This window comes from Schistocerca gregaria, chromosome 5, assembly GCF_023897955.1.
Source record: "Schistocerca gregaria isolate iqSchGreg1 chromosome 5, iqSchGreg1.2, whole genome shotgun sequence".
Taxonomy (NCBI): Eukaryota; Metazoa; Arthropoda; class Insecta; order Orthoptera; family Acrididae; genus Schistocerca; species Schistocerca gregaria.
In genome coordinates this window covers 363,656,949-363,680,772 of record NC_064924.1, presented here as the reverse complement: position 1 = coordinate 363,680,772, position 23,824 = coordinate 363,656,949, and the positions used below count along the sequence as shown (strand labels likewise).

The window sequence follows — 23,824 nt, the reverse complement described above, 5'->3', positions numbered from 1 at the left end:
CTTTATATTCTAAACGATGGATGCTCACGGCTTTCAGCTAAATCGATTTGATGCTGTTCAACAAAGAAAGCCTTTAAGTACGTTCTGCCAGGCAATGTACCGCTTTTCCAAATCAACGAGGCAGGCAAAAGTGATAGAGTTTCAATTAGCGACAGAGTAAAACCCCATATAACGTACCAAAGTACTTTAACGATTTCATCTCATCAGTAATTACCATATGAATAGGCTAATAGTTCGGTCTAACAACGCCTTTCGGGGCTGTCGCGTAGTTAATTGGGAGAGAAACGTAGCGACTTCAGGAAACAGCGTCACAGTCAGTATGGTAAACTGCTTTTATATCTTTCGGTGTGAAGTGTTCTGGAAATTGAAAAATCCATTAATTGACGGTGTTCGCGTGTACTGGCAAAGCTTCCTGCGTGATCACTCAGTAAACTTCGTGACACTTCTTGTTCTTTTGACCTATAGACATAAACTAAAGGGCAAGAAACACCAGTGAAATTAAATCAGGCGATGCGCGGGTGTTTTGTTAGATAGGCAGCAAACTACCTAAAGGCAGCAGAAGTAAAACAGATCTGAAACGGTAGACTGGCAAAAGCAAGGACAACATTTCATGAAAAGAATCATGCTTACATCAAAGACAGATTTCAATATTGCGAAGGCACTTCAGAAAGCATCGTCACCTATCCTGCTGTTACTGTGTAGGTTGCTGTCAGTGCTGGCCGGGGTGGGCGAGCGGTTCTAAGCGCTACAGTCGGGAACCGCGTGGCTGTGGCTTTCTCGCTCCCCGATCACGAAGTCCGGGGTTCAATTCCCGGCGGGGTCAGGGATTTTCACCTTCCTCAAGATGACTAGGTGTTGTTGTGTCGCCTTCATCATCATCAATCATGCCCATTGCGGTCGCAAGAAGGCAACGGCAAACCACTTTGCCTAGTACGGCGGTGCTGGTCTCCCGCATTATTCCCCTACTCTCTGTTCAAATGTGTGCGAATTCCTAAGGGACCAAACAACTTAGGTCATCAGTCCCTAGACTTACACACCGCTTAAACTAACATATGCCAGGAACAACACACACCCATGACCAAGGGAGGACTAGGATCTCCAGCAGGAGGGCCACACAGTCCGTGACATGACGCCTCAAACAGCGCGGCCACTCCGCGCGGCTCCCTATGCTCTGTCAAGAAGCATGGGACTTCATTTCATTTCAAAGTCTCTTGCTAGGGTGGATGCCCGGAATCATACAAGGCTCCAGCTATGAAAAACCATATTATTTTGCACTAGTGTACTTATAATTTTGTAACTTAGCTGGCTTTGCTTGCAACTCTGTTGTCGCAAGAGTGATTTGCGAGTCGAGGCTTATTTCTTCTGCTAAAGTGGCTTGACTTTTTCTTGTTATCTCCATAAAACTTGAAGTGTCACTTAGAGTTGATAAATGTTTTTGATCCCAAGGAGCTCGTTTCATGCACAAACCACCCGTTCACTTGTCTTCTACGCTCCCATATATCTACACTAGCAACGATTATGGCACTGAGAAACTACTGCAACATAGCCCTGTCCACAAGCTGTAAAGTACTCGCTTGGTGGTCATCATGAAACTCACTGCCGGAAGCCAGCAAATAGACCACAGAGAACTTTGATGAATGAGGTGCTCAAAGTCGGACGGTATGGCTGAAAAGTATTCGCAAAAAGGTGTACAACGTCGCAAACTGTTTCGTTTCACATGTTTGAAGTAGACCGCAAAACAGGTGGTACGTCGTCATAATATTTTGGTTGATAAGTAATGTGAAGGTAATCATCATATGACATCATTTGTCGGGAGGCCTATCCTTGCATTCTTCAGCTGCCAAGTGTAAGTCTTCTTTTCTTTTGCTGCTAAGGTGACCTGAACGTCAATGATATTAAAATGTCTCTCAGTACAACACCTTGTTGCCATGCAGCTAAAAAGTCTCGCACATATTTGGCAATCAAACTGGGGTACTCCGCATGATTATCCACCACACCAGCCTCTCACCTACAAGGTCATACTATATAACATCAGTAACTGAAGGTAAATGTAGCAAAATTTCTTAAATAGATAAACTGCTAGACTGCTAGGCTGCATGAATAAGGATTAGGCGGCATGCACGCTATTACCATGTCTTTAAAAGGAGAGGACAGTAATCTGTGGCAAGATAACAGCTGAAGAGTTGCGTTTATGACACATGAAGTGTGTTTCCGTAAGAGCGTGCCAAAATTTGACAGGAACAATTTGAGGTAGGGATCCTGGGGTTGGAGAGGCCAACTTAAGGAGATAATTGGAACAACATCACGTTACTGTGTAATTTTATTGCGTTAGTTACGGTTAATGGCAAGTATCACCCCTGACACAATGAACATACCATTTGTACTGTATCTTGAAAAATGGTCTGGATGTGATGGCCATCAACCTCAAGGCAAGCATGACAATGGCGAACGGGGAAGTACGGTGCAATGATCTCTCTGCTGAAAGTCTGTACAGGGAACGATTTGCTAACAGGTGTCAATCGTCACGACGTGTATTTATTTCTCTCGATCGCGAATGCGGGAGACTGGTTCATTGGAAAGAAGAAACGAGGGAGACCTAGCAACGTGAGGACCACTCGCACACAAGGTGTGTGTCAGCAAGTTCTGCGAAACTGTACTGGTACTGCTCCATCGTATTGTAATTTACGTCTCTGAACAGAACTGTTGTTTGATAGCATGTTCCGCCATGGAACAATGTAAATAAGATACAACAGAGTCACCTTATGGACAAGTAATGTAAACAAAATCTGCAGCGTGACTTCCGAGTAATCTGGCTCGTCATCTCTGTTTCCTCGAAGGAAATAAAGAATGAAAATATGAAGAAATAGCATGTGTATAAAAATGTACGTGTGTTAAGTGTAAACAAGCTAGAAAACAGTAATGTTAGACACAGCAGTAGATAAGTTTACTTCCATATATCCTTAAGCTGGTGTCTTTGACTCCATGTTCCGCACCTCAAATTACTCAGTAGAGCAGAGCATTCTATATGTCTTACTTCCCTTTCTTTCTCTCCTGCTTAAACACCCCTGCATAGTGCCGGAATGAGTGGTAATAACTGAATAAGCCTCTAAGAATATCCTGTTCCAGATTATATCTGACCAAGAAATTCTTAGCCGATGTTGAAAGATTATCTTTTTCTATATTAATATCGGATTGCTTTATGTTGGTATGTTGTTTACATACATTAAATATACTTAATCGTACAATCAACTGTCTGGACGGCCTTGTGTGTTAAAGCACCGTTTCCAGGATATAAATTGGCCGGCAGATGACAGACGTGGGTCGCCGTGCCGGCTACCTCAGATGTGGTTTTACTACCTGTCCCACACTCCAGTCGGTGAATAACGGCCTCTTTCCGAAGTCATGCCACATTTATTCGATTCTCCGAGATTAAGATAACTTTCTCTGGTTTTTAGATTAATAAAACTACTAACAGACTTGGCATACGCATGTTTCTGTCGCAGGGGTGTGAAAAAAAAGGGGGGGGGGGGGCGCTGAAGGCTGGTGATAGAAAGGGCATACGGCTATACCTTCAATTAATCACACCACCGTTAATAACCATGTTGGCCACGGGCCCATGCGGCACAAGGGCGCAAGAAACAGAAGAAAGGCTACAGTCAATTGAAGTTACCAAGCTTCTAAATACACTGGGCGTTAAATACTGAGCCACCTCTTTGTTTCCCCCGCTGTAACACACAAACTTACTGAAAGCGTAACTGGTAACGGAGATAATATTATGATGGTGATGACAACACGTCTTTTATATACAGTAATTTGCGGAAAGGGAAGGAATATGACATGCTTTTATCACCTATTGGACGAGATTCAGAAACCCAATATGGCCGTTTAAGATCGTTACACATAGATTTTTGCTTCCATGGGAAAAAGGGAAAAATTGAAAACTTTTTTGAATTATGGATGCGTTTCGTGTGTTTTAGTCATTTTTGATGGCTTTCCTGTGGTTCTGTAAGTTCATTGGGGTACGGAAGCCACAGTATGTCAAGGAAGGAATGTGAGGAGCAAGGAACTAACGTATGGAAGACACGTAAGAAGGACGGTCTCGGTACTAACGCGCAACAGATTTGTAGCACCTTTAAACTGCAACAACTGTCTTATTATTGGACTGATATTTACAGAAAACACTCTTTCCAATGAAAAAACACCGAAGAGGAAATGGAATACAGCCTTGCACAAAGACTGTAGTCTCCTCGGCAACGAGGAAAAGTGTGAGGCTTCGACGACGAGGTCTTTGGAGTTGAAATCCGAACTGAGATTGGCCGAGCACGATGAAGTAATTGAAAGGGCCCATTTCGCCGTATACCTTCATAGACATTGGTAAATCACAGGAATAACTAAATGTGAATGTCCGGACAGGTGTTTGAACCTCGCTTTAAACAACCTCCGAATGATTTACGCAAAATAAAAGAACGATAAAGCAATCCTCCAATTTCAATGCCAATAATATTTCGGAAGTGTGTTTCTGCAGCTGCCATTTCCTTGCTGCAACAACCAATGGAGCAGTAATGTAGGAACTGAGGGCTACATAACCGTGTATCTATTGATTCAACGCTTCATCAGCAAAATAATTTTAATAGCTTTTATACACTTACTAAATTATCAGAATTTGGTTCTTGTGGAGGTTCACACGTTAAAAAAAAGCCATGGTCCAAACTCTAAGCAACATATTTATTGTCTGTGCTATTAACTACTTCCGACTGTTGATCTTCTTCACTTATAACAAGCCTAAAGCTTCAAATCTTATTTCACTCAGTATCCAGCACGCCTGCAAAGACACACATCGCTTTCCTGTTCGTGTGTAGCACAAATATAACCCAAGAGTACACTAATAGATCACATTTGTGCTACACAAGCATTGGAAAGCGATGTTTGTCTTTACGTGTATACTGGCTATTTAGTCGCAAGTTATGTGCAGACTGGCGCTTGTGAAAGGTTTCTCAAAAATACTATAAGTGGAAGAAATGAAAAAAAATTCAATCGTGTAGGAATACGTAAGGGACCAAACTGCTGAGGTCGTCAGTCCCTAGCCTTATACACTACTTAAACTAACTTACGTTAATAACGACACACACACCCATGTCCGAGGGTGGGCTGAAACCTCCGGCGGGAGTAGCCGCATATACCGTGACACTGTGCGGCCATTCCACGCGACCATTCCATGAGGCAAATGGAAAGTAGCTAATAGTAGATAAACAAATATATTACAGTTGGTTGGACCATGTTGTAGTTCTTGAAATACTTGTCCTTAGTATACAAAATATGAGGCAATAAATTTACATGTTTCCAGCGCTTTTATTATATATAATTTTTTTTTACTGTGTCGCATTCATTTTATCAGCGTAAATACATGTTTCTAATGTCTATTTAGCTACATGGATCACAATTTACTCTGCAGCACGTGGATTTCTGGTACTGTCGTGGATTGTATGCAATGAAAGTTGTTATGGCTGCCACAAAACTAGCACCTTTATGTAAGCGAATAGCACATTGCAGAACAATGCTGAAAGCAATTACTTCCATAAAACATCTATTAGTATGTGTATGTATGAATTTAATGTGGAAAAACCACATAAAACAAATAGCAGGAAAGGCAAATGCAGGTTAAAGCTCATTGCAAGAGTTCTTTGAAAATGATGGCAGTCAGCACAGAAGGAAGCTTACCAAACACTCGTTTGACCAACACTTCAATATTGCTCGTCAGTCTGGGATCAACGGATGAAATAGAGAAGACCGAAAGCAGTAGCACATCTCATTAAAGATTTGGTAGGCTCGAAAGCATTACAGTGACGATAAGCAAATCCAATGGCAGAAGCTGCAAGAGATGGATTCTGCACCACGGTGTGGTTTACTATTAAAGCTGCTAGAGCTTACGGTCCTACAACTGTCGATAAATACAGTACATTGCTTCCTTCTACGCGAAAAAACTGCGAAGGTAACAGAGATTCCGACCCACACGGAGGCTTCTCGGCAATCATTCTTCCCGACAACCATTCGCGACTCGAACTGGAAAGAGTGGTAGTCACAATGGTGCCCAATGTATTCTCTGCCACACATCTATGGAGCATCGATGTAGAACGCTAATTTAAATTTCCTTCACACCGGCAGTTGGATTGAGTCCATTGCTGGTGGATCTGTGTCGTGGTCAACGGATCCGTCAATAGTGATCCTCCACTGGACAACTGTATGTCATTTGCAGTCACCGAGTAAGGTCCTGAAGGGATTACTGGAAATTCTTAAACTCATGCTTAGCGAAGTCATTGAGACCAATTTAGTAGTAACAATAATATTAAGCTATTAACTACAGTCTAGGGCTTTTTGTACAGGTTACGTTTATAATGTTATTCGATATTCGCTGACCTGGCACTACTGTTACCTGGGAGTATACTGATCTTCAAATACTATGTGATACAGCTTTCTTTGAGAAGTATCACACTCAGATGTTGGTGTAGAGTTTTTTCTTTCCAGTGGGTGAATCATAGACAGTTATAAAACTGGCCATGATTGTTAGACAGCTATCAATGGAATGAATGCATACCAGCGCACTGTATATAGTATTTATGGACAGAAACGAAAGCAGATTAAAAACTTACATACTGCTAGCTCCGTATTATGAATCTCGATAGTGGTAGTTGAAGCTTCGTAATTTTTAGTTGTCCTATGTTATAATTCAAATCTAACTCCATGCAGTTAACGCTGTAACGTCTAACACTTTCTAATCGCTTCACACGATTCGATACATACAGATTTCGCCTGTGGTTGTCTTTGTGTGGTTTGCATCTCTGCTGCAAAGTATTTCATTTGACATAAAATTTTAGAGCTCCACACTTCTGTAAAAGTAATTGGTTTTCGCTGTTCTCCGCACTTAGTTTCAACTGAATATCAAAGGAAATAAAGCAAAAGATGAGCAACAGATACAATATGTAGATGAGGGAAAGCGTATTTCAGAATAGGCCAGCTGTTTTGAAATTTTACGATCACCCACATTTTGGTAAATGTGTACGCTGTGTTTCCGTAGCGTAAAATTGTGGGAGAAAATGTGTTAGCGACAGACATGTTCCATAAAATGCTCCTGGGAATGTTGTCATTATGTGTAATAAAACCCGACGTATCATGCATTCTTGAAGGCTTCTTCCAGGAGACAGTCTAATGCCATCTGCTTGAAACAATATTCGAGTGTATTTCTTCTTTTCCTATATCACAATCTATTTATACTGATGGAAACAGATATTATAGTTTTGACAATAAAATTAAACTTTCGTGTTATTCATTCGTCTTATGAATTTGTGAATCAACATCTCTGAAATGCACCGTGTTATAAATAATCGGATAGGTATTAATAGAACAATTTTTATGGGTAATGCTGTCCTGTTGATTGCCTGTTAACCTTCAGAAATCATTGCAAAAAAGATACTATCAACCCTTGTAAACGTTCTGAGAGAGAGAGAGAGAGAGAGAAATACCTGTTTTATGAGAAATAAATGTAAAAAATGTTATCTTTGCGTGTGTTGTTAACTCTCATCACGTCTAGAGAATAAAGAAATTGCACCACACCGATTTTTTCAGTGTTTCTTTCCAGTTTATGAATTTTTACTGTACTTTTCACTAAAAATGCTAGACTTCCTTATTTGTATGTATATATATTCTTAACGAATTCGTTGTGATCCATTAAAGTGCAAAATATTTCATCAAATTGTTTTTGGAAAAATCTCTCCTATTCGTTTCTGTACGTCCCATACACGTGGAGGTCAAATCAGAATATCGCTCTTTTTTGTGAACGAAATCTTATAAATACAAATTTTGTAAATGTATATTTCCGTTGATACCAAAACTTTATAAGACAGAAAGAATGTATGGTTAACGATGAAGCTGAAAATTTTGTCTTCTTACAGTTTACACAGAACCTGTTTTAGATGATGTTCAAGTAATGACTCGAATCTCATGGAATATCGGATACGTTTCCCACCTGGAACCTCGCAGCACAATCGTTTTCGATGTTCCTGTTGCATAACTTTCCTTTTCGTGGGGAATAGCTTTCCCGTAAACTGAAACCTCTGTGGGAGTCTCCATTTAGCCTTGTGTTGGGGTCTCCGTCGCCGGTATCTGCCAAGGCAGTCCGCGCACAGCACGTGTCTAGGTCAGTTGCTGTCGCCACGTGCCGAGGTCAAACTCCAGACTGAAATTTGCCACATCACGCCTCTCTTCTTCCGCGTGTGAGACTAATACCACTGTTGACGATATTAATACCAGTCCTTGCCAGATGCTGGAAAGAGCATTTTCGCACAGTTCTACTACGGTGCTGGAGAGTCATGTCTCACGGCAGGGACCCTTTCAGCGTATCAGGTAAGTGAACGTCGTTAGATTTTACACTGCATGTCTAGAAGGGCAAGACTGGCGATAGCAGCGCATTTTATCGCGACCAATTGGTCACGAGTGCCGGAGACACGACACATTATCTCCGAAGCCTGCAAACATTGTGCATTTCTCCTATCACCGCGTGAGGGACATACCGCGAAGACTTCGATGGGGTCTGGGAAGCGATTGGAAGTCCTGTCACAGAGTTCGTTTCTTGTGGTATCACGCGTCTTCTTGGATTGGCAAATGGAGAGAACGTTGGGGATGATCCACTTACTGTGTCAGAAACGAGTCTAGAGAACTCGGGGCTTCTCAGATGGCGGCCAAAGAGTACCACCCAGTTCCTCTGCTCAGTGCATGCTCCAGCGAGTTTCGTCTTGGGGTCTGGGTAGCGACGACGGAATTAATGTCAGGGTGTGCGACGTGGCGAATGGGTGGATATCAATGATGGGGACACAATAACCAGCTGCCTGCGTTTCGAGAACTTAAGCATCTCAGTGATGTAAGGCTTCCTCGAGTACATTCGATAGGACTGAGTCGATATCCACATCCCTTTGCTGAAGTATAGTCCATGAAAACAAAAGACATGCATTGAAACACTTCCAGCGGCTTCGATGGACTTCCAGGAAGTACTAATTGCCAACCAATTGTGGAAGCTCTGGATTCTACACTAAGAGATTTATCAACAAGAGATACAGACATTTATAGCAAGTGTGAAAATACATCTGTCAACAAATATCTTTTTCTAAGACAAAAAACGTGGTGACCACAATTGTAAATTTTATATCTTTACAGTCCCGAGGACTGTAAACCTAGAACAGAAAGAGAAGTCTTCTACGAGTAACTACAAGAAGCTATAAATAACATACCTTCAAACTAAGTTTGAGTAATGCTCGTATTTCCACTATCGTCAGTCCTGGAATTAAACAACCATTTAACGAAGACTTTCAGAATAATAACGGTGAAATTATGATCAGCGTAGGCTGAATAAGTGTTACCTCCTACGACCATTAGGGACAATATTAATACTCTTTTCAGAATATGAGATGTCAGAAATCCAAAATAGATTACGTTTTTACAATCAGGAACATTCATCCCACTCGGTGCTAGATGTTAGAAATCTAAACTCTGCTAACACAGGGAATGGTTACAACTTAGTCACGTGAAAAATCTAATTGCATGTAGAATGGTGCAAGAAATCTAAAGAATGTATTCTCGAAGAAATACTGATTAATGCAGAGACATTGTAAGTCAAGGACTCTAAAATTCAGGAGCTTAAAGCATCCTATAAAGTCGCTGATAGTGATGCAAAGCAAGTATCGTAAACTACGCAGGGTCAACGTTTTATAATGTCCTTTACATCTTACCTGAAGAAAAGCTACCTGAGAACATTGCCTGTACACAGACAGAGGCCAATGATGCTAGCGTATATATCTGCACCAAAAAATGTCGTATTACTCATACTTGCGCCATCACTGACGATTCGTAAAAGAGACGTAAAAGGGACTTTTGCTGTGGCATCAAATGAACCAAATGAGTACTATCACCTTCATTTACATGGACAAAAAGAGAAACCTCAAGAAAGACCAGGGCATATAGTATTAAAACCTTCAGAATAAATGAGCATCGAAAGGTGTAGCAGGTGCCACGAGTCGAAGTCCACTATAAATAGCGGCACGACTTGGCCGTTTGGTCAAGCAGCACCCGAAGAGCAGGACTAAATCGGTCGTCGAAATACTGAGTACAAAAATGAACTCTCTAATCTTCAAGTCATCCTACAACAAACAGTTATACCAGTGATGCTAACGTAATTGGGAAGTGAAAATGGATTTATGAAAAACGTAGAGAGGTATTCCGTAATCATGTTACAAACTTACGGGGATGATGGGGAATAGGGAATGTATCAAAGTGAGGAAAGGGACTATATTCCCGAAACGACTGAGACGAAAGTTACAAGTGAAAATGTTCTGTTCCATCCGGTATTGTTCCAGAGGAGATAATATGGAACATAACAAGAAAAAAGTCTAGTAAATACTGGTTCGAAAATGCATACCCTACGAACTATTGGCACTTGTTGAGTACAAGAGGTTTGATTCGCAGCATCGAAGATGAATAAGCGCTTATAGCGTATACATAGGCAATATAAAGCCCATGTTTACAAAAATTTTTTCTTTGTTTGGCTCATATTACCAACTCTGAAAGCGGTCTACAACACCGGCCTTAACAACAACAGTACCGTTATATGTATTTCACTCTCAGAGATATCATTTCAAATTAGTACCCCGCTCATACAGTTAGAGTAGTTGGTGACTTCAATCTACCATCGATATGCTAGAAATATTATACGTTTAAAGCCGGTGGCAGGCATAAAACATCATCCGAAATTGTACTGAATGCTTTCTTAGAAAATTATTTTGAACAATTAGTTCATGAGCCCACTCGAAGCGTAAATGGTTGCGAAAGCATAGTCTACTTGATCTTTTAGCAACAGATAATCCTGAACAAATAGTGAGTGTTGTGATGAATACAGAGATTAGCGGCCACAAGGAAGTTGCTGCTAGGCTGAACACCGTAACACCTACAACCATCATACAGAAACAAAAAATATATCTATTTAAAAAAGCTGATGAAAATGCATTTAACGCATTATTAAGAGGCAGTTTTCACTCCTTCCGATCTGGTCACGTAAGTGTAGAAATGTTGTGGAATGTTTTCAAAAAGATAGTCTCAACAGAAATTGAGAGACATATACTGCATAAATTAATAAATGATGGTACTGATGCCCCATGGTACACAAAACGGGTCAGATCGTTGTTGCAGAAGCAACGAAAAAAGCATGCCAAATTTAAAAGAACGCAAAAATCCCCAAGATTGACAAAGTTTTACAGAAGTTCAAAATATGGAGCGTACTTCAATACGAGATGCTTTTAATAATTTCCACAACGAAATTCTGTCTCGAAATCTGGCAGAAAACCCAAAGATATTCTGGTCATACATAAAACACACCAGTGACAAGACACAATCAATACCTTCACTGTGCGGTAACAAAGGTGAAGTCACTGATTACAGTGCCACTAAAGCAGAGTTATTAAACACGGTTTTCCGAAACTCCTTCACCAAAGAAAACGAAGTAAGTATTCCTGAATTCCAATCAAGAACAACTGCCAAGATGGGAAACGTAGAAGTAGATATCCTCGGTGTAACAAAGCAGTTTAAATCCCTTAATAAAGGCAAGGCCTCCGGACCAGATTGTATACCAGTCAGGTTCCTCTCAGAGTATGCTGATAAAATAGCTCCATATTTGGCAATTATATACAACCACTCGCTCCTCACGGAAGGATACGTACCTAAAGAGTGGAAGATTGGTCATGTCACACCAATACCCAAAAAGGGAAGTAGGTATAATCCGCTGAATGGCACTCCTATATCACTAACGACAATATTAAGTAGGCTTTTAGAACATTACTGTATTCGAACATTATCAAGTACATCGAAGAAAACGATTTATTGACACATAGTCAGCACTGATTCAGAAAATATCGTTCTTGTGAAACACAACTAGCTCTTTATACTTATGAAGTAATAAGTGTTATCGACATGGGATGTCAAATTGACTTCATACTTTTAGATTTCCATAAGGCTTTCGACACCGTTCCTCAAAAGCGTCTCCTAACCAAATTGCGTGCGAACGGAGTATCGCTTCAGTTGTGCGACTGGATTCATGATTTTCTGTCACAAAGATCACAGTTCGTACTAATAGACGGAAAGTAATTGAGTAAAACATAAGTAATATCCGGCATTCTCCAAAGAAGTGTTATAGGCCCTCTGTTGTTCCTGATCTATATTACTGATATAGGAGACAATCTGAGTAACCGTCATAGATTGTTTGCAGATGATGCTGTCATTTACCGTCCTGTAAAGTCATCAGATGATGAAAACGACTTGCAAAATGATTTAGATAAGATATCTGTATGGTGCGAAAAGTGGCAATTGATCCTGAATAAAGAAAAGTGTGAAGTTATTCACATGATTACTAAAAGAAAGCAGCTAAATTTTGATTACGCGATAAGTCGCACAAATCTGAGGGCTGTAAATTCAACTAAATACACTCCTGGAAATTGAAATAAGAACACCGTGAATTCATTGTCCCAGGAAGGGGAAACTTTATTGACACATTCCTGGGGTCAGATACATCACATGATCACACTGACAGAACCACAGGCACATAGACACAGGCAACAGAGCATGCACAATGTCGGCACTAGTACAGTGTATATCCACCTTTCGCAGCAATGCAGGCTGCTATTCTCCCATGGAGACGATCGTAGAGATGCTGGATGTAGTCCTGTGGAACGGCTTGCCATGCCATTTCCACCTGGCGCCTCAGTTGGACCAGCGTTCGTGCTGGACGTGCAGACCGCGTGAGACGACGCTTCATTCAGTCCCAAACATGCTCAATGGGGGACAGATCCGGAGATCTTGCTGGCCAGGGTAGTTGACTTACACCTTCTAGAGCACGTTGGGTGGCACGGGATACATGCGGACGTGCATTGTCCTGTTGGAACAGCAAGTTCCCTTGCCGGTCTAGGAATGGTAGAACGATGGGTTCGATGACCGTTTGGATGTACCGTGCACTATTCAGTGTCCCCTCGACGATCACTAGAGGTGTACGGCCAGTGTAGGAGATCGCTCCCCACACCATGATGCCGGGTGTTGGCCCTGTGTGTCTCGGTCATATGCAGTCCTGATTGTGGCGCTCACCTGCACGGCGCCAAACACGCATACGACCATCATTGGCACCAACGCAGAAGCGACTCTCATCGCTGAAGACGACACGTCTCCATTCGTCCCTCCATTCACGCCTGTCGCGACACCACTGGAGGCGGGCTGCACGATGTTGGGGCGTGAGCGGAAGACGGCCTAACGGTGTCCGGGACCGTAGCCCAGCTTCATGGAGACGGTTGCGAATGGTCCTCGCCGATACCCCAGGAGCAACAGTGTCCCTAATTTGCTGTGAAGTGGCGGTGCGGTCCCCTACGGCACTGCGTAGGATCCTACGGTCTTGGCGTGCATCCGTGCGACGCTGCGGTCCGGTCCCAGGTCGACGGGCACGTGCACCTTCCGCCGACCACTGGCGACAACATCGATGTACTGTGGAGACCTCACGCCCCACATGTTGAGCAATTCGGCGGTACGTCCACCCGGCCTCCCGCATGCCCACTATACGCCCTCGCTCAAAGTCCGTCAACTGCACATACGGTTCACGTCCACGCTGTCGCGGCATGCTACCAGTGTTAAAGACTGCGATGGAGCTCCGTATGCCACGGCAAACTGGCTGACACTGACGGCGGCGGTGCACAAATGCTGCGCAGCTAGCGCCATTCGACGGCCAACACCGCGGTTCCTGGTGTGTCCGCTGTGTTGTGCGTGTGATCATTGCTTGTACAGCCCTCTCGCAGTGTCCGGAGCAAGTATGGTGGGTCTGACACACCGGTGTCAATGTGTTCTTTTTTCCATTTCCAGGAGTGTACTTACGGATTACAATTAGAAATAACGTAAATTGGAACGATCACATTGATAATATTGTAAGTAGAGAATACCACAGACTGCGATTCATTGGCAGAACAGTTAGAATGTGCAACAAAGAGACTGCTTGCACTACGCTTGTCCGCCCTGTTCTGGAGTACTGCTGTGCGAAATGGGATCAGCATCAGGTGGGACTGACGGTTGACATCGAAAAAGTACAAAGAAGGGCAGTTCGTTTTGTATTATCGCTAAATAGGGGAGATAGTGTCACAGACATGATACGTGAATTGCAGTGGCAATCATTAAAACAAAGGCGTTTTCCGTTGCGACGGGATCTTCTCATGAAATTTCAACCACCAGTTTTCTCCTCCGATTGTGAAAACATTCTGTTGGGACGCACCTACATAGGGAGAAATGATAATCACGATAAAATAAAAGCAATCAGGGTTCGCACGGAAAAATTTAAGTACTAGTTTTTCCGGCGTGCCGTTCGAGAGTTGAACGGTAGAGAGACATCATGAAGGTGATTCATTGAACCCTCTGCCAGGCACTTTATTGTGATTATCTGAGTAATCACATAGATGTATATGTAGAATAACTTTTGCTTATAGCTTTCGACTCTGTAGTTTCCCGACTAGGATCCCGTACCTTAAAACGTTATGTTTATCTTAAATCGATACGTTTACCCTCCTCTACCATCGCTAAAAGTTTGTATCATCATTCCGGAATCACCCTGTATATTCATGTGCAATTGATCGAGAGGGAGCTTCCATATCATAGAAAGAGCTCCTGTCGCCACACAGAACATAATACTTTGGTGTGTGTAGTGACTTTAATGAATCCTTCGCTTGTACTGACCGCCAACGTGACTGCCAGACACATGATGGGAAAGTCGTGCTGTTACCACCGTGTCCTGTCACTGCTCAGTTGCCACTGGCCAGTACATGGACCACACCCTCTCTGAGATCGTGCCACTAGGCTTTTCTTACTGCCACTTTTTCAAAGGAGTGCCGATTGTCGGTTTGAAAAACAATGTCGTGTCTGTGTCAACGGCCGTGGGAAGAACTGCGTAAAACGAACGAAATACTTTGCTACAAAATTCTTCTGTAAGACATTTTCAGTGTATTTACCACAACAAATTATAGCAGCATATCTGGATTTTGCTTTATTATCGATGCCTCTCGACTCATAATACTCACCAATGCCACAAGCCTGACTTAGTTATTCTCATAATTGCCAATTTTTATTCAAGCTTACACATTTTCTTGTTGTATCTGAATACTATTTAGTCTCAGCATTTATCCTCTTCGTGAGATTATTAACACCGTGTTCCACGTTGCGCCATTTAGAACTTTACCTATAAATGGCACGAGAGTCTAAGTATCCTTTGCTTTTCATTAATCTTCCTTACACTCGTGACGGAACAGCCAGAGATGATTTACAAGCTTTTGTACTTCTGAAGCTGCTGAGAATATAAGCATTAAATAAAAAGATAAATAAAGCCAGCATCACTGAAGGCGACAAGCGGAATTTAGCAGTATGCCTGAAGATTGCGGAAAGCTTTTTTCGAAGAGAATTGCGTTGTATTGTTTAAACCGGCTCTCAAACGAGATACTATGGTCTCCTAACATAAGCAGCAATACAAAAATATAAAATAAAGCTATCATTACTGATGGTGACAAGCGGAATTTAGCAATATGCGCGAAGAATGTGGAAAGTATTTTTTCGAGGAGAATTGCAGTCTATTGCTTGTGATCGGCTCAGAAACGAGATACTGTCGTCTACTAACACACTGACTCATTTGACACAATGTTTTCGGCACGCGACGGCAGTCCTTCATATTTCTTATGAACACTGCAGGAACAGCAACGTGCAGCTTGTTGCTAAGGCAGCAGGCAGCGAAACATGTTTCACAGCTCACACAGTGCGCCCACTCTCTTTGCCAGAAGACTCGTTCCTCTGCGGGTCTTTGGTCGTCATCAAGGACAACTCTCCGCAAGGCTTTTGCGTTTTCTCTTCAATCTCGACGCTTGCGCGGTAATTCCTGACCCACATCGCAAATGGCTTCACGTTGTCTATATGTTTTTCACCGGACGGGAAACGATGTCTTTAGCCCATAATAACGACATGGCCTTAGAAACTGCTCTAGTCTCCACACCATAGTGAGAGAGTTGGTCGGGCAGTCAAACCTTCCTCGCCCAGAACGCGAGGCGAGGCCATTAGGAACTCCATCGCTTTTTCCGTAGGTCGAATAACATATAAACATATCCGGCCCATTTTCTTAGATAATTTATTTCCAAAATTTTTATTATATTCTCCAATGCACAGAGTCATACGTTGGAGCAGTGATTAATTCAAGAAACGGAACACTTTTTGAAAAGTAATTGTTAATAACACAAAAGGAGTACGAATTACTACTCAAAAATATGAGGGAGATTAAAGGGGCCAATGAGATATGTGATGCTTCTCTGAAAGCCTCTCGAAAAGATACGATCATATTATGCCGACTATGTATTCAGCCCCCCAGATTTAGCCAACATTGGACAGCCTGGAATGTTGCCAGATTTTCAATCATACACCTTATGATATTACGCAAGATAGTTTAAAGTGGAGGAAAATTTAAAAAATCCACGATAGACACTTGTGCTAAGTTTAAAATGGCGGTAAATGAACAAAATAATTCCTTGGCATCGTAGTATATAAAGTAAGAGTCCAGTTTAAAATGGGGCACCCTCCGAAAGATTAAAATGGTTTGACCTACTACGTTTAATATATATGGTGTCTGTTTTGTCGAGCATGTGCAACACAACACACACAGATGCAGACACAGGAGCCGTAAATATCAGTTTTCGGAAGATAGACCGACGCCAGCCACATCTGGGCATCAAAATAATTCTGCTGTGAGGACAACCGCCCGGATGCTCTTCAGAAATGGAGACTTTCCGACGTTCTGACAGAACGAGTGGTAATCACAAAAAGTTAGACAATGATCATCTGCAATTGAGTTTCATAGTGAGGGACACAAACAGCAGAGAAAGAGAACATTAGAAGTATCATTTCTGACAGGCACTATCTTAGACAATTTTGTGTCCAAATCAGTCAATCTTGGCAAAATCGGTCAATTTCAAGTAGCAATTAGCAATTTTGTGTTGAACTCAATGGGTTTTGCACCGAAATCATTGAATGCTGAATGGAATCTATTAATGGAAAAGATTTTTTATACACCTTTTTACAGCAGTCCCATCTTCACAAGTATTTTTATGTGTACGTGTTTGCTGATGACCTGCTGTTAACATACTGGGTATAAATGGTAAGAAGGCTGGACTTTAACGTCCTGTTGACACTGAAGTTATTGGAGAAGGAGTACAAGTTGGAGTTCCTTTTTGTAAAACTTGGGGCCGTGCACCAACAAAGGTATCATCCTGAAATTTACCTGAGTGATGTAGGGATTCAGCAACGAAGGTAGAAGTGACCTAAATGTATGCATTAGATTGTCGCAGTTGTAAACTATTAACATATACAGCATACAATCAGCGGATTTTACCACACATTTGTGAAATTATATTTATAACTCCGACGGTATTGTATTGCTTTGCGCAGACAACTCTTGAAACTGCCTGTTGTCAATACATACATTAAACGATGAGTACAAAAGATGGTCCCTCGCCTTTTGACAGTTTCATCCAAGAGATGTCGACTGTCGATCTCTTCTCTCGATCGTAATTTCAGATTACTTGCTAGGTTCGGTCATAATCCTGCAGCTGTCGACGCATCGGCTATCGGTATGGTCGTGTAAACCTACAAGAGGTATATAGCGATATTGCATCAATTTTATGTCAGGATACATGACTCATTGTGTGTTCCCACCTCTTGCAGTCACAGGATACGTAACGCACCCAGGAACACTCTAGAAAAAGATCATCTTGGTAGTCCAGGTGTTACGGCGTGGGAAGGCATGTGAACATGGTGCACTCACTGATCAGCCAGATTGTGTCAGTCTATTACTTCCTCGTCTTCCTCTTTCGGGGGTGTATTCGGCCTAGGTTTAATTTCTAGTGATGACAATATGCGACTTCATTGAAATGTGCAAGTGGAGATATCTTGGGACGGGAGGACTTTCTGCGACTCGACTGGCCTGCCCGTTGCTCCGACATAAGATCCACGGAGCTAGTGTGAATCTCGATGGGAAGAGGTTTTGCAGCACGTTCAAATGCACATCGACCGTCCAGTAACTGTCAACCGCAGTGGCGAAGGAATGGAATGCCCAACCACAAGAAATCGTTACCAATCTTATGGCCAGCAGGGAAACGCATTACAGAGAACATTTTAAGAACAATATCTCCCCTTTTGTAACGTCCAGGTGACAATCATAGACCGGAGTGGCAGCAGAATAGAAATAAATTGCCTTAGCATAAGGGTGTCGTTTCAGTTCTCTCATTGAGTATTTCTTTCAGTTACCTTCCGTACTAAACTGTAGCTGTTCTTTCCACTTAAAGTCCAAGTTTAATCGAGCTACGTTTCTTGGCAGTAACACATCACTTTCTAACAATAAACCTCTTCTATAATAGTTTGCTACCATCATGAATAATCTGTTTGCACTTCATCACAGAAGTCTCAGAAAAACAGTGAGCATCACCATGTCCGACGATGGTTGATTTTCACCATTTTTGAAAGCGATCCACGTTTCCACTGCTTCCTTCCCTCCTTTGTCTCTCCGCCTGCCGGTCTTTCAGCATCAGGGCCGCCATATCTCCAGTGATTTCCGCTTCTTCACACAGAGATGGCTTGTGGGTTCTTCGCGATTCAGACTTGTTTGACTACAATCGTGAGTATGCGTCACACAACCACTTGTGATTCAGTTTCGCATTGTCTCCTAGTAGTTCTACAAAGTCAAAATGGACTTCTGCAGCTTTGCTACGTTTCGGATGCAGATGACGAATTACCGAACGGTGTTCCACCACTGTGGATTGACAATTGTAGCTGTGAACTACGGCACTGCCTCGCAGTGATTCTGATGTGCACCAAAAATCCTGTCATATACATACAAACAAACAGATGTTTCTTGAAGTTTTCCCAGCAGTTAGAAAATATCATTTCTTTTGGGCGCGTATAATTGATATTGTTGATTGGTACTCCGATACTTCGGCTGACAAAGTTTCAGGCTTTCTAGAGGTCAATCACTTGCAATTTTTTAAATCACTTTGTGAAGTAAACGAGCATGCATCAGAGATAGTAGTACTGGCAACAAAAGAGTCAGCCATGCATTAACTTGAAGCGTCTATGAGTAAAACAAAACAAGTACAGAGTCAGCTAATCCACAGTCCTTACGAAGTGTACTTTTTATAATTACGCATGAAGAAGAATATTTCCTTTGAGAGCGCAGACGTCAAACGAGGGGGTTATACAATTTGTCGAGATGGAAACTCACGTTTTGGTTCAGCACGCTGTCTGCAAATTTTGTTTCTAGAGCTTCCTTGATCACTGAATACTAGGAGGCCGAAGCTGTGTTTTAAGTTTCCCGTTATCCATGGAATGGCCATCGGAAATGAAATGTTCGGCCAATTGCTGATTTATAAGGCTGTAAAATGTAGGCTTTTCGCTGGTGACCAATACGACGTGGTTTTACAGTGCGTCTTGTTTGTCCTATGATGAGCTAATTCATTTGAGGAGGCTATCCAAGAGAAAGAAATCTGCTCTGCAGATTTAAACCCGACAGTGGGCTGGAGATGTATCGTGTTCCTTGGGTACCTAAACTCCTTTCACTAAAATTCATATTCACAATATAACGGGAAATTAACACCTGTCTACGGTTTCCAGAAATTTTAGTTAGACGTAAGGAAGATGGTTTCTTGTGATGTGGCTATTACCACAAGCCTACTCAATTTGATAGTTACTTGCAAGGGTCGAGTTGCCACCATCCTTCACAAACTACCTGAGTGTATTTAAAATTTCAGTATACAGTGTTCGTGTAGTATCCGATGCTGAATGCCTAGAAAGTAAAGTGGTACACTTGTAAGACATATTCCGTGAGAATAGATACACTAAACTTCAAATTAAGAGAGCTCTGCAAGCGCATACTCCAGGCCAATCAAAAGGAGAGCAAGAGGACAGAGACGTAAAGCCTATACTTCTTCTACCGTATGAGTGAAGTATCCCTTGAATTACATTAGAATAACGAAGAAGCATAAAGTGGATGTCATCTGCGTTTTACCGGCCAAGACCGCAGCTCTTCTGGGATCTTTGAAGGATGTTCTGATTTTACGAAGTTTGGGTAAATATAGAATTCCATGAGCGTACATACGACAAACAATGCACAGTGTAAAAGAACGTTGCATTGAAATCTAGGGCTACACCGGCCTTCTATAGCCTAATATATAAGCGGCAGCGGAACACAGCATTTCCTGTGGGCATAACATGAATTACAGGAAAGTTACGATACTGGCCACAGCTTCATCCAGCGGGGATTCAGTGGTCAAGCAAGCTGTGAAATGCATTAAGCAGACAACTTGCTTAACTTTGATGAGGGTTTCCAGGCCGACTAATTAGGGAAATACCTTGATTCATGTCTGCGCTCAAAAACAGAGTTTTCCGTATTTTCATGGCATCTGCAACGTCTGCATTGCAGTTCGTAAGCACTGTATATTCTTTCATTCTGCGTTTGCTTTGTTTTACTCATAGACCCACCAAGTTTAATCTATGACTGACGACCTTATGCACGTTTACTACACATAGCGTAAAGTGATCTAAAAATTATATATTTTTGAGATCCTTATTAAAACCTTATGACTACTGCTAGTAAGGCTAAATGCACAACTACAAAACGTTTAAGGAAGATTTACAGAGCCAGTAAACAGTATACCGGGAGAGACATGAGGACGACATCAACAAGTAGGTTACGGGCAAGTACCTGGACTCTTACGTAGTCTGTTTTTAAGCGTTGTGGGAGGTGATTCTTGGAGTTAGGACATCTTTGATATCTTGCTTAGATATTAGTACTGGAAGTGGCTATTGCTGTTTGGAAAGCAAACTTGGCATGATATTCTAGGCCAAATTTTCGGATAGAGCAGAGAGATTGGCCGTTGACTGCATTAAACAGTTTTAAACGATCAACATAGAAAGAAACTGCGAAAAGGTGGGAATTTAAGGAGATGGGACCTGGATAAACTAAAAGAACTAGAGGTTGTACGGAGTTTCAAGGAGAGCATAAGGGAGCAATTGACAGGAATGGGGGAAAGAAATGCAATGGAAGAAGAATGGGTAGCTTTGAGGGATGAAGTAGTGAAGGCAGCAGAGGATCAAGTAGCTAAAAAGACGAGGGCTAGTAGAAATCCTTGGGTAACAGAAGAAATGTGAAAGGAGAAAATATAAAAATGCAGTAAATGAAGAAGGCAAAAAGGAATACAAACGTCTCAAAAATGACATCGACAGGAAGTGCTAAATAGCTAAGCAGGGATGGCTAGAGGACAAATGTAAGGATGTAGAGGCTTATCTCACTAGGGGTAAGATAGATACTGCCTACAAAGAGAAAAGAGGACCACTTGTATGAATATTACGAGCTCAGATGGAAACCCAGTTCTAACCAAAGAAGGGAAAGCAGAAAGGTGGAAGGAGTATATAGAGGGTCTATGCAAGGGTGATGTACTTGAGGACAATATTATGGAAATGGAAGAGGATGTAGATGAAGATGAAATGGGAGATACGATACTGTGTGAACAGTTTGACAGAGCACTGAAAGACCTGAGTCGAAACAAGGCCCCTGGAGTAGACAACATTCCAGTGTAATTACTGATGGCCTTGGGAGAGCCAGTCCTGACAAAACTCTACCATCTGGTGAGCAAGATGTATGAGACAGGCGAAATACCCTCAGACTTCAAGAAGAAAGCACATGTTGACAGATGTGAAAATTACCGAACAAACAGTTTAATAAGTCACAGCTGCAAAATACTAACGCGAGTTCTTTACAGACGAATGGAAAAACTAGTAGAAGCCGACCTCGGGGAAGATCAGTTTGGATTCCGTAGAAATGTTGGAACACGTGAGGCAATACTGACCCTACCACTTATCTTAGAAGCTAGATTAAGGAAGGGCAAACCTACGTTTGTAGACTTAGAGAAAGCTTTTGACAATGTTGACTGGAATCCCCCTTCTCAAATTCTAAAGGTGGCAGGGGTAAAATAAAGGGAAGGAAAGGCTATTTACAATTTGTACAGAAACCAGATGGCGGTCATAAGAGTCGAGGGGCATGAAAGGGAAGCAGTGGTTGGGAAAGGAGTGAGACAGGGTTGTAGTCTATCCCCGATGTTATTCAATCTGTATATTGAGCAAGCAGTAAAGGAAACAAGAGAAAAATTTGGAGTAGGTATTAAAATTCAGGGAGAAGAAGTAAAAACTTTGAGGTTCGCCGATGACATTGGAATTCTGTCAGAGACGGCAAAGGACTTGGAAGAGCAGTTGAACGGAATGGACAGTGTCTTGAAAGGAGGATATAAGATGAACATCAACAAAAGCAAAACGAGGATAATGGAATGTAGTCAAATTAAATCGGGTGATGCTGAGGGAATTAGATTAGGAAATGAGACACTTAAAGTAGTAAAGGAGTTTTGCTATTTAGGAGGTAAAATAACTGATGATGGTCGAAGTAGAGAGGATATAAAATGTAGACTGGCAATGGCAAGGAAAGCGTTCCTGAAGAAGAGAAATTTGTTAACATCGAATATAGATTTATGTATCAGGAAGTCGTTTCTGAAAGTATATCTTTGGAGTGTATGGAAGTGAAATACGGACGATAAATAGTTTGGCCAATAAGAGAATATAAGCTTTCTAGATGTGGTGCTACAGAAGAATACTGAAGATTAGATGGGTAGATCACATAACTAATAAGGAGGCACTCAACAGAATATGGGAGAAGATGAGTTTGTGTCACAGCTTGACAAGAAGAAGAGACCGGTTGGTAGGACATGTTCTTAGGCATCAAGGGATCACAAATTTAGCATTGGAGGGCAGCGTGGAAGGTAAAAATCTTAGAGGGAGACCAAGAGATGAATACACTAAGCAGATTCAGAAGGATGTAGGTAGTAGTAAGTACTGGGGAATGAAGAAGCTTGCACAAGATAGGGTAGCATGGAGAGCTGAATCAAACCAGTCTTTGGACTGAAGACCACGACAACAACACCATAGAAAGGCAAATGAAGGGTTTTATATGGCGCATGGACAATCGAAGAAACGGCCACAAGCCGTCGAACAGAAAGCTGCTGCTCTCACTGAAAATGGCACATCGTTAGATGTTGACTGATGCCCGACATCAGACTTACGATCAGTTCTGATCAACTGACAAGTTCCCAAAATAGTGGTGGTCCCAAGAGGATGGTTACAATGAGTACTATGCCCTCCACATCCGTAGGAAAAGTGGTTAAAGCAATCTGCATCCACATTTATCCTTTGTTAGCCATCCTGGTGCGTGTAGTGGAGGGTATTTATGCACCAGTGCCCCTTTCTAGTATCCGGCGCGAAAAGTACATGGTAATAACGAATTTATGTTACGTTTTACGACGATACTTTCTCATTTTTCGATTTCTTTTATAGCGAAGACAAAACTGCAATGGGGCGGGTTTTGTGTTTCCCTCTGTATGCGTTTCCTGTCTACGGTTTATGCAACTTATATCATTTTTGTGCCATTGTGTGTTCACAGATTTTATAACATTTTTTTTCATTTCAACAAAACACAGAGTAATTAAAATGTCCATGAGGTGCATGGCGTTTCACAATGTTCTGATGATTTCAGATCTGAATAACGCGCCTTGAAAACAAGATACATCGACGGGGGTGTCGCCTATTTGTAGTGCAGAGACTCAAGTTTCAAGCCACACAATGGTCAGTAGTCATGTCACAC

The 23,824-nt window shown here is 41.9% G+C and overlaps 1 protein-coding gene across 1 annotated transcript in view; it reads left to right on the top strand.

Annotated features, from left to right (window-relative positions):
* The first annotated feature begins 8,299 nt into the window (after window positions 1-8,299).
* Window positions 8,300-23,824, top strand: part of LOC126272939 (cytochrome P450 4V2-like) — a 359,260-nt gene continuing 343,735 nt past the window's right edge. The window contains exon 1 of the mRNA XM_049976237.1: window positions 8,300-8,397. Coding sequence (XP_049832194.1) covers window positions 8,364-8,397 — 34 coding nt within the window. The 5' untranslated portion in view covers window positions 8,300-8,363. The remainder of the gene's footprint in view (window positions 8,398-23,824) is intronic.